The 16802-nt window shown below is 31.5% G+C and overlaps 1 protein-coding gene across 3 annotated transcripts in view; it reads left to right on the forward strand.

Moving 5' to 3' along the window:
• The window catches only part of LOC118201401 (uncharacterized), a 138451-nt gene extending 123985 nt beyond the window's left edge, over positions 1-14466 (forward strand). For all 3 annotated transcript variants that reach the window (XM_085813967.1, XM_085813968.1, XM_085813969.1), the window contains 4 exons: positions 887-958; positions 9276-9347; positions 13953-14096; positions 14173-14466. In XM_085813967.1, the coding sequence (XP_085670093.1) occupies positions 887-958; positions 9276-9347; positions 13953-14096; positions 14173-14223 (339 nt within the window). In that variant the 3' untranslated portion in view covers positions 14224-14466. The remainder of the gene's footprint in view (positions 1-886; positions 959-9275; positions 9348-13952; positions 14097-14172) is intronic.
• The last annotated feature ends 2336 nt before the right edge of the window (positions 14467-16802 follow it).

Genomic DNA, 16802 nt, shown 5'->3' on the forward strand with positions numbered 1-16802 from the left:
CGTTGGTTTATTTTTATATGATGCACATATTGAAATGTCAAAAGCATTTATTTAGCGGAAAAATCTAAAGAGCAGCTACAGTCTACCCCTCCGCTCCTTACGCTCGACTGTCCGAATATTCGCCAATTTCCAAGTATACGGGTTAGTTAAGCTTTTACTGTTAAAGATGACTGCATGAAGCAAATTTCTGTCTTCTGATTTCAGAAATGTTCCTCTTTTTTACTTAAATTACTTTGCTTGCAATATCTGTTAAGAGAAAACTGATATACAATGAAAATTTAGAAAATGTTCAGAATTTAGATTTAAATTATTTAAATATCAATATGAGTGGAAAAATAAATTGTATTTATTATTAGGTTCCAAGCAAATACAATAAATATGCCTTATTATTATTTATTTTCTCTATTTTGAACTGAAATTTCATCATTAAATCTTGTAATATAGTCTAGTTCTTCGTAGTTTTTGTTTTCCTCTCATTGTAAACTAGTTCTGCAAATTGAACTATTATTTAAAATTTTAAAAAAAAGTAATTATCTTCCATGGTTGAGGTAATGCTTATTCTCTCTTAATAGGTACTTCATTTCTCATATTTTAAATTGCAAGTCTAATTTTTAAAGTTATGCAGTTGTGTATGATGTAATTAGACAGGTGCTTATTTTTTTTTTCTTAAAATGTGCTTGAAAAGTGCTTATAGGTGCTTATTTTTTTAACTAAAATGTGGCTGTGAACCCTGTAAGGGGATTTATATCTTCTACTATATGAAGATTTTATAATACATCTTTTACAAAGCATAAAATTTATAAAAATAATGCATAAATTTATAAATTAATATTATTATTTGTTGTGCTTACTAACAGTGTTTTTTTTTTCTTTTCACATAAATCAGGTAAATGATATGAAAATATATTATGGAGTTGAAGGTTCTGCCCTTACTTGCATTCATGTACATCAAGGCTGGGTAAGAATTCTTTGTTGTAAACCTTCTGACAGATTTTTAAAACATATTTAAAGATTTGAAGTACTAAAAATATTTCATGAAGATTCATTTTATGTTTGAATTTGATCCCCATGTACTGTTGATTTTTTTTCTTTTTTTTTTCTAAGATTTGAGACTGTTGCCCAACCGGGCTAATGGTTAGTGACTCTGACTGCTGTGCTGAAGGGTGCGTTCAAAACCCGGAGAAAGCATGGATTTTTGTAAATGTATAGTGTCTGTGATGCATGGGGCACTCTAAATATACGGTGTTGGTGTGTTGAGTTATGGCAAAGCACACGAGGTCTATTAGCCTAAGGGGAGGGATGCCTTCGTAGAGGACTTTATAAGTTAACCTGGCTCGTATACACATTTCACATGGGGAAAAACACAAAAACGCCCATGCAGCCAGCCCGTTTGTGGGATTCAAACTTCGGACCAAACTACCAGTGCTCGGTCCTAAATATGCGGTGAGCTGGAAGTCCTCTTGAGAGGTTGGTGGTAGGGGGGATCCTTGCACCTGTCCCCCCTCCATCCCCGGGTGCGGTATGTCAGAATTGGGGGTAGAACTGAACAAAGTCATACTGTCACAGGTATGGTACTCAATGGCTCTTGCCAACGACAGGCACAGTCTTGCAGCCCTTGCCATGATGAATTTCACAGGCTTTTTCTGATGTTGCTATCAGACAAGTCACAACAGCTACAGGTTTGAGACTAGCATTAGAAATGGCTTAATCAGATTGTCTGTAGCTAGTGTAAAATTTTGTCAGTTCATCTTCAAAAGTAAATTACAGATAGCAGTGGAGAATTGATAAGGATGATGTTAATATATTTACAATCAAACTGAAAGCCCTAATTCTTCAAAATCGGCCTTGTATTATGTGAAAACCAAGATGCTCATTTGTTGTAACAGAACCTTCATTATATTGTTGCATACGTATGGGTTCGTTAAGAATTGAATGCACAAGTCCGATGAAGAATGAATATAATTTATTATTATCACAACAAATAAAACAAAAAATGCTTAAATTCCCTCAGATATTCGTAAAATATCTCACTGTAGATATCCTTTAAACTACTAAACACGTTCAACATAACTTAATTCAAAACAGAGAAACATAAAGAAAGCTAATCAGCGAATTTGCTACAGTAAAACAACCGCAGTTTTCTAAACAAAACTGATAAAACAACTAACTGAATTGAGAGGTTTTCCTCCTTTTTATAAGCATGCGCGAGATTATTCTAGCAATTTCTCGAAATCGAAAAGAGATATTTATTTATTAAATGTTAAATGCACTTGCTCTTGTATTTTTAATTTTCCGGCTTAGCTTTCTCTTAATATTCATCATGCGCTGCACTGCACGGGGAATAAAACAATTTAATTTATAATTCTACTAATATTAACTATTTAAATACCAAATCCGTAACAATATTAATGTGTGCTATGAAAGGCTAACTTAGTCAGTAGTGCTTAGCAGTCAATTATTCATTATTAATTCTACAAAATAAATGCATATGATAATTTGAAACTATCAGAGGTAAAAATGATACAGTTGAACTCTGCTATAATAAGTTTACCAAAGTTTATACAAATAATACCAACGTTTGTTTTGTTATATCCAGTGGTTTTCTGTAACTGGTTCACGGTGAAAAATCGATTATCTCACAAAAAAATATAAAAATTGACTGATGAATTACACCTAAAATAGCTGATTAACTTTGTCCCATTTGTCTGAAAAAGGGAATAGTGAATAGCTCTTAATTTGTATACGAAATCATATTAATTGTTTATTGTGATTATTGTTATGTACAAATATTAAGTTTGTTTCTCATTCTTTTTCAGTGTCACTATAATTTAAACCATAAATTAATTAGCATAAAAGTAATTGGTTATGCCTTTCTCTCAAATAGTGTATCTTCCTTTAAAATATGCATTTATAAATGTTTAATCCATAAAAATAAAAAAACACTAAAAGTGAACAGTGAAGAATATTGACTATTTAAATAAATTTTACACTATTTATTTAAATAAGACAATTTCTCAGTATTTAGTTTTGAAGTGTTTCCTGATTCTCTAACAATTTTTCCTGAAGAAATATCATTTGCTTCTTGAACCTATTTAGCCAGCCATTTGAGCACAAAAGCAGTCTGTTAAAAGTGTTTTGCAAAGTTACTAGCAGTTATATGAAACATTTATCCAAATATTTGCAGATTGTGGCTTTTTTCATCAGTGAACCATTTCAGCGATGCTCCTTCAGCATCCTTACACTCGATATTTTCCTCATATCTAAAATGTTTCCACAAGCAGAAATAATGCAAATTTTTAGTACCAGTTCTAGATTTAGTTAAATTGTATTTCCTGCAGATAAAGATTTATCTGCATTCATTCTGTATTTTTCCAATACCACTTACCTTTACTTCAATGGAGAATGCATTATGTTAATAGCTCACCACTTAAATGAATTTTTGAAATAGAAATATTTCTCCAGTATGGAGTGAAGAGAGTTATATCAAGGAATATCTAAAATTCTACCATTCTGGAGAAGGTAAAAAAGCATCTGCCGAAAATGTTATGGAGAAAACATTATTGTGGGAAACAAAACAGTTCGAAACCATCATCATAGAATATATCATGGTAAAAAATGAAGTAAGTGCAAATTATCGCATGACGATACAGGGTTCGTAGCGGTCCTTATGAGTGCTTTATACGTCCTTAAATTTAAAATGAAATATAAAAGCCCTTATAGGTGCTTACTTTTTCTCTAAAGCACTTATTTTTTTTTCTTCTGTTTTTAGTGCTTATTTTTTGCTTTTAGTGTTTTTTTTTTTTTTTTTAACGAATGCAATTTTTTTCTGCGTACTAAAGCCAAAACTAAGTAAATAACTCTTCTTTCTTATATGGAACATCAGAAGGTGAATCATACTTTCGAAAATAGCTTTTGGCCCCTTTTTGTGCATTAACGTAACTGTAACATCAGAACACCCGTGTTGGGTGCAAGAAAACCCGTGTTGGGTTTTTAAAAACTTAATTAGAAATTCTTGATTAAATAGTAAAATAACTGAATCATTACAGCCATAAATTAAACAAAAGCCGCTGACGCAGTGATGAAGCTAAAATGCGTCCGCTTCCTCTCGTTTACCGTATCGAAAGCTTGTTACACAAAGCTCTCTCTTCATTTTGTTAAGAAACCTGGAAAGAGAATAATTAGTCCCTTATTGCCGGAAACCACACGAGGGAGTTTCCGCTGCATGTTTCTTCAAAGTTCCACTGTCCATTTTGTCTCAGAACAAAACAGGAACTTCTCATTAAGCACCTGGAAGTCCAAGGGGTGCATGTGTCTAATCGTCACAGTAACCTTTGGTGTACGCGAGTACAGACAGGTGCACATCGTTCTATTGGTCAAAGAATTGCGAAAGTGGTAGAAAATTCCGGGACATTTCACATTCTTTTCTTTCCACTCAATACTACACACGTTTTAATTTCTATCAAAGATTTTAATAATTTACATTCTCGTTCCGCGTGGTCAGTTCATATTCGTGTTTATTATGATCGTTACGCTTATATTATGAGCATATGTATGAATATTTATAATAATATATTTGCAGTAACTGCTGAAGTATAGATAAATTAAAAAAAAATGGGTAAGTGTGTCTTAACACAGATTAGTTTTCTAAGATATAATATTCGGAATGTCATAAATAAAGTAATCAAATAGTGTCTCTCTCTCTCTTTTTTTTTTTTTTTTTTTTTTTAGTGCATTATACAGTACGGAAGTTGAAGGGTTCTCCCCTTTCTTCACAAAATCTCGAATATTGAAACCGTTACGGTTCGCAGCAAAGCAAGTAGCAGATTTTTTTGGAGGGGTTACTTTCCAATCTGGATTGAATAGAACTAAAAGTTCTACATTCTACCAACCCAAGCGAAGAATTATTCTATTCTGGAAATTTAACGCACTCTGTTCAAAATTAGAATGAAAACCACCCCCAGATTGGTAAATCTCTTTATTAATCAATATGAGTATGACAGGGATATCACGCGGAGCGCGACGTGTCCTGCTCAGTAATAAATATGCCGCATCGACGCATGATGGTGAAAACAGGACGAAGCAAATTGGCATTTTCCTTTATTTTAGTTATTTATTCTCCCAATGCCAACAGCTGTTGATTCTGATTGTGTAATATCACATGCGAAAAAATGCACATATTGCACAATAACATTTGCGATATTTTGCAGAGATAAAAGAGTTTTACTGTGCTTGTTAAATGGATTATTTTTATATGATGTACATATCGAAATGTCAAAAGGATTATTTAACTGAAAAATCTAAAGAACGACTACAATCTACAACTACAATCTACACCCCCTCTTCCTCTTTTTCCAGTTATGCTCAACTATCCAGAATTTTCAGATATTCGGCAATTTCCGAGTATCCCGGTTAGTTAAGCTTTTACTGTTAAAGGATAACTGCATGAAGCAATTTCCCGTCTTCTTATTTCAGAAACATTCCTTTTTTTTTTTTTTTTTTTTTTTCCCTTTTCCTTTCTAAATTTATTTTTACTTAAATTACACTTTGCTTGCAATATCTGTTAAGGGAAAACTGTTATACAATGAAAATTTTAAAAATGTTCAGAATTTTTATTTGAGTTAAATTATTTAAATATTAACATGAGTGAAAAAATAAATTATGTTTATTTTTAGGTACCAAGCGAATATAATAACTATGGCTTATTATTATTTATTTTCTCTATTTTGAACTGAAATTTCATTGTTAAATATGTAATATAATTTAATTCTGCATAGTTTTTCCCCTCTCATTGTAAACTACTTATGTAAACTGAACTGATATTTAAAATTTAAAAAAAAATGTAATTATTTTCTGAGTAATGATCATTCTCTTAATACTGAATTTCTCATATTTTAAATTACGTGTCTAATTTTTCTTTTAAGGTTATGCAGTTGTGTATAATGTAATTAGATAGGTGCTTATTTTTTTACCTAAAATGTGGCTACTAATCCTGCAATATCACTGCAGACATAATTCTGGGGCTTTAAAAGTTGTAAATGTATATTTGCATAATGATTTGTGAATGTAACAAAGAATGAGGAATATTTCTATCTCTACATTTCAATTTTTTAATTAATTAATAAATTTTGGCTGAAAGAAGCGAGAAAAAAGCTTAAGCATTAAAATACTGAAAATGTATAGAAAATTAATGCTATGTGTAGCAGTTAATGCGATTTTAAATTCATGTACCTAAGTATTCATTGTGTACTTAGCTGTCATTATTTAATTAGTCTCTTTTGTGAAATTGTATTGTTATTTTTCATGAAAAATATTGGATGTGGGAAGCTAAGTCACTGCATGAGGTTACCTGCATTAAAATTGTTTCATTAATTATCAAATCGTAAAATTATTTTCTTTCACCTTTGTTAATCTGATAATTAGTAAAAACTAAGTCTTGTTTTGTTTCAGTTCATCTTCTTAAAATGTCATCAACATTTTCATGTATAGCATGCAGTTTATCGTCTGGATGTTAATTTTATTTAAGATTTTTTCAATTTTCTAATACACAACATGGATACAAGCAAGTTCCAAAAAAATTCCTCCACAAAGACATCCATCCCCTTAAGCAGATAGCTTAAATGTGTTTTGCCATAATCCAATAAATCCAAGTTTCCAAATTAAGTATAATGTAGCCAAAATATTTCTAACACTTTCTGCTTCTTGAAATTATTGGAAGGCATATGAGGGCCGAATTACAGTTACAGCTACACAGAACATCAGTTACAGTTATTCAGTTACTGATACATGTTACGGTGATACAGGGACTGAACAAAATGTTGCCAAGTTAGGCAACTTTTGTCGATTTCTTTCCAAATTTGGTGACAAAAATTTGTCACCAAAACCATGGCCAGCTTGGCGATATTTTGCCAAATTACCGAAATAGCCATTTACACAATCTTAAATAGACTTGCCTCTGCATTCTTATTTTTCCAGTAGAGCATCACTTCTTTAGGTTTTCATGTTATATTAGACCCCCCCCCAAAAAAAAATCTACATATAATTTTGTTATAATTATTTGTATATGTACAAAATTCATAACATTGTATTAACTGCTATACATAGCATTAATTTTCTATACTTTTTCAGTTTTTTATTGCCTTGTTTTCCTTCTTGCTTTTTTCTGCAGAAATTTATTTGTTAATTGGAAAATGTGAAATATGGAGGTAAAAATATTCCTCATTCCTGTCATAAATCACTGTGTAAATATACAGCATGAGAAACGTATGTATGTGATATTATCATTGTGCAGTGATTTGTGGGTATTTCATTTTTTACTGCAATATTTTTGTGTTTTAAAACTGCAATATCTTAACTTTTTTTTTTTTTTTTTGACAATTTTATTTTATGCCATAGTGTTTTAGCACCGTAATGTTTTCTCCCACTATGTTTCGTACTATGATGTTTTTCATCTTTGTTTTCTATGCGATAATTTTGCCCATGTTGCTTTTGCCTGGTACCATTTAAAAAATGAGCTAAGTCTTTATTTACCCAATGCCCAATTAGAACGCATGCATTTTTCTCAAAATGTAGTGGTATAATGCTGCAAAGCAAAGGTGTGGTAACCATTTAAAAGAATTCAAAATTTTTTATTCGAAAGACTGAACCTTAAGAGTATTTTAAATGCTTAATTGATAATTAAAAGTTTCCAATCTCTAAAGGGCAAAATCATCTGTACATAACATAAAGATTTATTCACTACTGTGTCTTTTACTGAATTGCAAAAATTTCACAGTTTCCATCATAACATCAGCCTTGATTTGTTCATCAGCTCAATCAAAAAATTTAAATAGGATTGGAGAACCTGTTAAATTTTTTCAACTCATTGATAAAGTCAATATAAAGAATCATAATGGATACCATATAAAGCCCTAAAGTATGCTTATTGTTTTATAGAACCCTATTAGTATAATACTAACTAAAATGTCCTTCAAATTGCAAAATGAATTATTGCTCTGTCTGTGGAATTACAACAAAGGTCTGTGTAAATTTTAAATAAACTTTATATAATTAAATAAACTGTAAATAAACTCTACCACTTGTGAGTATTAAACAAAAAATTGAAAATATAATTTTAAAGGGATTCATAGCTTGAGGCTCCACAGTTTTGCATAAGCTAGCTATCTCAAAGTTAAATGCACGATTTAACTTTGGTTTACAAATGGCTAATGTTGGAATATTAACTGGCAGAACTGAGTGATAAAAAGTAAGCGGCAAGTATATATATATATATATATATAAAGCATCCAAACGTCTCACTTTAAGTAGATGTAAATCGTTTGCTTCTTAAGGCCAACAATGGAAGAAGTTATATTATAGATCTAAGTCATAAAAATGGGTTAATTTAGGGTGTACTGGTTCTCAAAGCATTAAGGTTGTACACATGCCTCACTCGGCCTTTGTCTGTAACTCAAAGAAAAATGTGAATGAAGGTAAAGGAACAGTGGCATAAAGGTTTCCTGTTAAATTCACATCAAAGGAATGTAGATCCTATCATCTTAAACATGGCTGATTTTAATAATTAGCTGTTTTTTAGTAAAAAAAAAAAAATGTGAGTAGATAAATGGTAAAAACATATTAAATATATATTGTTGTTGTAACTAAATTTGCGAGCCCGTAAGCATGAAGACAGATTAAAGGCTATTCACATTTTACTTCATTGGCATCATTAATATAAGAAACAAATGCTTACACACAGTAACCAAAGCAATCTATAAGCTGCCCTAGAGAGTTAGCTAAATTAAAGAAGTATTTCAGCAGCTATTTGAAAAAAAGATCAGAAGATCCTGCTTCATAATAATTGCTACCCTACAGTCATGTATACACTGCATGACTTGGTTATACAAGCATTTGAATAGTTCTGATTGCATACCAAGGGATAAAAAATTTCATATCTGGATAAATGTTATTTTTAAAAAAATTATAAAATTTTGGCCAAATATGTGAAATTTGCAGCACTTACTGCAATATGAAATTTCCTACATTGTATTATTTTGGACTTTTTTTTTTAATGGTAACTGCTAAATCTTATCCTATGGTATATTTTTAAGCATTGATTAAACAAAGTATTTTATCAGAATTTTTTAATCCATAGAGTTACAGTGGACTTGAAATAAGCATAAATTTAATTTTTAAGTTACAAATAGAATTCAGTATGTATCTATTATCCTGCACATATTTTATTTCTATTATGCACATATTTTAATTCACATGTTAATTTATATTTGCTCTATTTTTAGGTATTTACTGGCAACAGGAAAGGAAATATTTCTGTTTTTCATTTTGATCCATCTGATAAAGTGCCATGCCAGGTATCCCTCTTTTTTTTTTTTTTTTTTTTTTTTTTTTTTTTTTTTTTTTTTTGAATGTAAAGAGATACTATCAAAGAAGAGTTTAATATGAGCATAATTTTACTCATAATTTTGATTTTATTTATGTATAAACTACCTATCACTAGTTTAGGGGTAAAGTCACTGGTAGTTAAATCCTGAGATCAGATCCTTGTGAACAAGCTTGCTGTATGGGAATTATCATAGTTGTCTCATATGTAATGTGGAAATGAGTTACAAAAAATGTGTAAGCATTAACATCATAATTTTTGGTATCATTTTAGTTTATTATTTAAGTTATCACGTATGTTAAAATAATCTTAATAATCCTTTTTCTTTACTTTACATGAAAATGTATTTAAAAAAATTGCTGGCTTTGAGAAGTAATTTTCAGAAGCATTATTCAGTTGTGTGTCTGCCTTTTACGGGAATTGGAAGGCAGGCACTCATTGAGCCCTGTTTCTGACAAAATGTCCATATCAGAATCACTAGAAATATCACTTTGTAACTCTTTTTGAATCATTAGTCTCATTTGTGTCACCAACTGGCCAATTTACCACGCAAGTATATTCTTCCTGTGATAAATAATGCTTGCATGCAATATTAAACCAAAGTCAAGGCTTCCCAAAATAAAAAGAGAAGTATACAAAAGCGATAAGCAGTAAAAGCAAAGGAAATGTAACAGAACTCCATGTAGTAACCCTAAAAGACTCTACATAGTAGGGGGAAAGAACAAAAAAGGAGTCAAAGAGATATCAGACATGTGAATGTTTTTATTATGTGGCATTGTTTTATTATGTGGCAAGTTCAAGAGCTGACTTCTGTTTGTTTGCATTATGGTTTCCCTCCTACCTCACAACATCTACACCAGAGTTAGGTAGAATGTGATCAAACTGAAGGTCAGGATCCTAAAACTATGTTCAGTTCAAAAGTAATGGACACAAGATGCCATCTAGTGGTCTTTTAAAAAGTGGTTTAGCTTAAAATGCACATATGCATCACCCATCCCTTAAACTCATTCTCTAGTGATGCACGGATGGGATGCCTGGCTGTAAAAGACATTCCTAGGAAATGCATATATGGGATGCCTCTTTGGAAAGGTTTAAGGTCTCCTTCGCCTGTTAAACTTAGGCTCAAGTTACAAATGCTTTGCAATATTCAAACTGAATTCATGTTTGTTTCGAAAAGCATTTTATCTTTCCTCATTGTATGTTGGAGCATTTTTTTCCATTTCGGAGATTCTGTATGTTAGTAAGATGCTTGAAATAAGCACATATCTTATTTCACCTGTGAACTACTACAGAAACCTTTATATGAATATTATCAAGCCTTAGAACCTTTTCTTTTTTTAATTTGTTATATTTAAAACCAAGAATACTATTATAATTTACTATTAAAAATCAGTTTAAAGTCTTTTCCATTCCTTCCTGCAGTAATCAATCTTATAATAATTAATTTCAAAAAAGAAATTAAGATTTATGTGCCTAATATAAGTATATATAAAAGCTAAATGTGTTTATTTTGAATGAAATATAAGGTGTTGAAAAATAAGAGAAACTTTTTTGTAATTTTAATTCTCAGAATAGTGTAGAAATCATAGTCATAGCTATATTATCTAAAAGAAAATAGTATTTCTTTTATGTTGCATTAGATATTGTAGTTGTTATGGATCCAGGTCATTGACATGGTAAAGGAAGTGACACATTTATATTTAAAAGAATTCTGAGATTATCCAGATTCCATAAGAATTGTGTTTTTGTGGGTATACCACCAAACATTTTGCTGTTTCACATATAAGAAGTGAAAAAAGAACAGCTGAAACTGCAGCCAGTGCTTTCCACATTGGTTATTTGATCTAACTACAGCTGCAATAAAGTCTGCAAACTAGTAAAGAGTATATTCCAAGGTGCCTCAAGTTTGATTCAAACAGTTTACCCAACCCTAAGAGTTGAACATGTCCCCTTCAGTGTATTCTCATCTAAAGATGCTACATTTTTGCCAATGTTCTGAAAGCATTTTCATGTTCTTTCCATAGAAATTTTTCAGTTGGCTGTGAATCCACTCCCAAACATTGATGATGACATCAGTGTTCAGAAGTAGATTTATAGCCACTTTCATTATCTACAGACTGCACAGATGTGAGATTTAAGCCTAGTTACCATGTTTCATTGATGGTCACCATGACTTTAAAAATGCATCATCTTTGTCTTCAAATTGCCAAAGGATAGAACTGGCAGTTTGCTTGTATATCACTTTATTTTCATCTCTCAACATGTGAATAATCCAATGGGACATTGCCATAGTGTAAATGTTTTTTTCACAGCGGTTTTTACCCTACTAATACTGATTGTAAGCAATTTCTTTTATGGTTCTGTTGTCCTATTCTCGTGATTAACCACCTTCACAGAATTAATGTTTGACGATATGATGAATGTTTTCCCTGTGCTGTGGTCCATAAGTGAATCACACTATTCAGACACAGGGGCCTATGGAGACACTATACTTGGAGTCTTTGCCAAATAAAATATGATTTGATGTTTTCACTAACGAGAAATTTTGATCGCAATGCATTCTTTCATGACTTCATTCTTCAAGACAGCTATTCTTCCCTTATCATTCTTGTGACTGCCAGACACGACTGAGCAAAGTCTAATTTGCATGGGAGGTAAGGTGGGGGTTGTAGCTCTATTCACCCAAGGACACACACACTGCTGTGCATGAGTAGTAGTTTGCAGCAGCAACAATCTTAGTTAAATTTGAATCCTTATATAAAAATAGGAGCTATGCACTGTGACATCAATTTTCTGCAGGATGCAGAGGGTCATTCAGTGAACATCAGCTCTGTATGTACAGTGAAAGAAAACAACTGCTGGATAGAATGTGCAGTTAAATGGATATGTATGGGACATAATATTTGTTCTCCTTTTTAAGGTATTAATTATTTAAAAGTGTTTCCAACATCCATTGGAAACCAACAAATTTAGCAAATAAGTACAGTTTTCTCCTTTATTGTAATATAGCTAACTTATAGGGTTTTGTTGCACTCAAAATTGTCAGTGAATGGTGATGCCTAGAATTAAAAATTGAAATTGTTTCATGCATTCATATTTTAATAGTTCTGTGAAACAATTTGGTCTCTGCGTATTACCAGTCAGTTTGATATGTTCCTGCAATTTTAGTGGGAATATGAATAATTAATCGAAGAATCTTTCATGAATTCTGCTGTTGGAAATTTTAGAAATTCATTGACAGTTTAATCGTAGCTGAATTTCACAGAGGTATTAAAATTTACTTGTGTACCTTTGACAGATCTGATATTTCATTTGGTATATTTTACAATGAGCATTTTTCATGTTTTAATATATTTATAATATAAGTAACATGAAGTCTAAAATTTAGATCCTGCAGCAGACTTGGTATTGAAATTAAAATGTCCATTTTAAGTTCTCGTTGTGTGATAACATAATTATACTAAATTGATGTTTAGTTGATCTTGGGGTATGAAATAAAATGATAGAAAAATATATGTTGATTAATTATAGTAATTTTTTCGATATTTAGTACAATTCATGTAAATTATTTGCTGCAGATAGCTTCATAATTTCGTATTTGCTATCGTGTACAGGGGGACACAAAAGTTCATTTAAATTTGAAAATTCAATAATTCACTAAGTAATGTAGGTAGACAGGTAACTGCCACACATGCTTGTCATGGGGTTTTATTGAAAGCAAAAAAAGTCCTTAAGATAGCCAACAGATGGTGTTTCTTATGATAACATAAGCAATAATTAGCATAATGATTTTTAGCAAAGGCTGTGTTCTTTATAACTAATGTTCAACATGTTGGCCATCATTCCCCAACAATACCTGTAGTCAAGCGACAATGTTGTGAACAGCACTGGACAGCATATAGTGAGAAATTGCCATCAAATGTTGTCTTTTAGCATCCCAGTGAGGTCAGATGATCACGGTAGACTTGCAATTTCAGGTAATTCCACAACCAAAAATCACATGGATTGAGATATAAAGACCTGAGTGGCCAAGTTTGATGGAAGTGGCGTCTCAGCACGTGATCCTCACCAAACGATGTGTGCAAGAGATATTTCACATGTGTACCAATATGGGGTGGATCCCCATCCTGCATAAAGTCATACCTGCTAACATGTGTTTATGAGCCAGACTAGGGATGATGCGATTCTGTAACATATCAGCACATCTCGCACCCATCAAACTGACAGTTTGAATAGCAGAACCATGCATTTCCTCAAAGAAAAAGACTCCAATCACAACTGATGAGGTAAATGTACATCACACCATGACCAACACCCGGAGGCGAGGATAGAAAAGTGACAAAGTCATGAAGGAACTGGTTCCCTCTCTCACTACAGCTCATTTCATGCATGGTTCTCATGTGGCGTCACTGGCATTTTGCTGCCCAGCTCCATATGTTTGCCAATTTTTTTTTCTTTTCATAAAACTCCATGTCATTTCAAGCATGTGTGTCGCATTATTCTGTGAATTATTGAATTTCCAAATGTTAACAGACTTTTGGGTCACCTTGTATAATAATTTATATTATAATTCTAGTTCAAAGGATGCTATCTAGTATTTGGACGCATTGAAGATTTTAAATTCCACATGAAGGAGGTCCATCTTACAAAATCTGTTTTGAAAGGGAAATGCTCATGGAATACATGCAATTTTGATTTCCCTCATGAATGGAGTGAAGAGGTATGTTATATTTTAGTAATTTTGCTTTTAGCAATGTTAGGAGTTTTGTTACTATATTTATGACTAAATTTTGCAGGAAAAGAAGAAACATATCAACAAGCATGTGTCCCAAATTGTCTTCAAATAACTGTTGTCATCATTTTGGACACTTTTTAGCTTTTTTTCATTTGGGGACCATCTACAGAAACAAGGAATTCAAAGCAAGTAATTACTTGCTCACCACTTAGAGAAAGTAAATTTGTATAATTTGTGTAAAATGTGTAATTTTTTATATGCATGTTAAATAGAATTTATTTTTTTAAAGATGTCTCAAAAATTAACAGCAGCAGTGTAATATCAGAATGTAAAGAATTAAAGATCATATTTTTCAGTTCTAAGACTTTCAGTTTTAAAACATGCTCTCTAATATCAGTACATCCAGTAGAAATAAAAAGTATTTTGATTCTTAAAAAATAAATAAATAAATAAATAAATAAAATAAAAAATAAGAAAAAGAAGTATTAAAATTCATCTAAATGATTTTTTAACACAGCGAAGTCACTCTTATCATACATGCATTCAGACATCTGCAGATCGTTTGAATGCCTGCATCCACTTTCTACACGGTGCTTTTCTCCATCGTGTTAGTGCACAGCACATTTTTTTGGCGAGTTGTTAAATGACATGCCAGTCATTCCTTTGAAATAAGTGAAGTCTTATGGAATGCTACTTCCTTCTCCTTTGTTTAGTGTCAGTGTTTACCTATTGATGCCCACAGTTGCAATCCTGTCATAAGGGAAACCTGCACACAGGGGATGAAACTGCCCAAAGATCCCCAAGAGAGAAGTAATCACTTTCCTTAAATAGGTTATTATTAACATTGTAGCATTCTACTTGGCAGGCAGAAGGGCATCCATTCCAACAGAAATTTGTATGCCTAGTCATTGCAGATATTTGAGAGGATCAGATTTTGGCCTCTATTAATGCGAAAGAGTTAAGCATCATTTTCATTTTCTTATTGGCAGTATTTTTGCTTAAATTAGCAATAAAAGAAAATTTATTACTTTGATAATTAATGATTTGGAAATCTCTAAGGTCCACCTTCACTTTAGTAATGCTTATGTGGGAAAAGAATGTATATTTTCGAATTGGAGAGATGCAGTAATATATGAAGAAAGTTACTGTTGCAAATATTGTTACAAATTCTTGCAAATTTGAAAGCTATTTTCATTTTAATTTAAAGTATTTCAGCTTCATTATTCTTATACATATCAAACAATGGAAGTCAAACATTGTTGCCTCACTAAGATTTAGTTTGATTGAATTGTGTGCTTGTAAGATATCTTCTGTGGGATTAAAACCTGGAAATTTGGCTAGTTAGTTTTTTCACTCGTTACCTTTGATTTGAAGGAGTTAATCAAGTAAGTTTGCTATATGTGGATGTGCATTATCATATGTAATTTTTTTTTTTTTTTTTTTTTTTTTTTTTTTTTTTAAGATTTGAATGCACTTATAAAAAAACCTTGAAGAAGATTGGAAGATTTTATCTTGATATCTCCTGGCAGAGACAGATTTTTTTATTGAATGTGCATGGTAAGGATGTCCATTGATCTTTATCAATCCCATAACATCATTACCATAATGGTTATTGTTTGAACCTGTGAGAGAAAGGTGCAAGCATTAAATACTTGCTGACTTCACCTAGGCAGCAATGTTGCAAGGAATGGGCGAGTATGCTGTGTAATATGTAGAATCCTTGAATGTGATCACTTTTACTATGTGAATTATAAATCTGCTTGAGAATGAGTGTTCTATGGTCTTCTGAGCTGCATCTTTTGTGTCATGTGCAAAATAAATCTGATACTATCTAACTGAAGATCTTTTTTATTTGTGTGTGAACAAGCTATGAAAAGGTCATAAGTGGTCCATCATGCCTGAGTGTATTGAGACAATTAAAGAAGTAAGTGAAACATAACTATATTTTAATTCTTTTGAGTAAAATGTTTAGGAAGTGTAAGAAAGAGGATCTTTGGTTTAAAGCTGCAGTGTTAGGAGAAACTGTGTCTGATAAAACAACAGTTCTTGAGTTAACTGAGTTGATCAAAAAAAAGTAAATATTATCAAGCTGATATTGAATTTGTGAGAGAATTAATAAATACAAGAGATGAAAAGCTAAACTAGAACTTACAAGGTTATGAGACAAAATGAGAGTGAAATAGAAATTCACGATTTTTTAACAAAAAAGTGTAAAAATGCCTACTAAAAAAGAAGGTTGGGCCTTTTTTTCATTAAAAAGGGCATTTGTCACAAAAATGTCCCAAATAAATATAAATTGGAAATTCTGTTAAATTTATTAGGTGAAGGAAGTACTAATGTAATTACTTACTAAAGATGACAAATTGATTAATTATGAAAAAGTGAAATCTATCGTATTAAGAAAATTTCAGTCCATTCCTCAAGCAGGTTGTCAGTGCATCAGCAAAGCAAAATTTATACACAATTTGTTTTGAGTTTAATCAGGAGTTGGAATTACTATTTAAGTGTAAGCAAAATGTCAGATTTACTATTTAAGTGTGAGAAAAATGTCAATAAAACAGTAGATGCCCTTATTTTTCGGAGAAAATATTTTCACCTTTGTTGTAAATATAACAAACCACTTTCCTTAAGAAGCTGAAATGAAACTTTAATCAACTAAAACTGCACACAAAACAGAACATCAAATTTTAC

This window comes from Stegodyphus dumicola, chromosome 3, assembly GCF_044657685.1.
Source record: "Stegodyphus dumicola isolate Sdum_Otavi_A_Nest chromosome 3, ASM4465768v1".
Lineage (NCBI taxonomy): Eukaryota > Metazoa > Arthropoda > Arachnida > Araneae > Eresidae > Stegodyphus > Stegodyphus dumicola.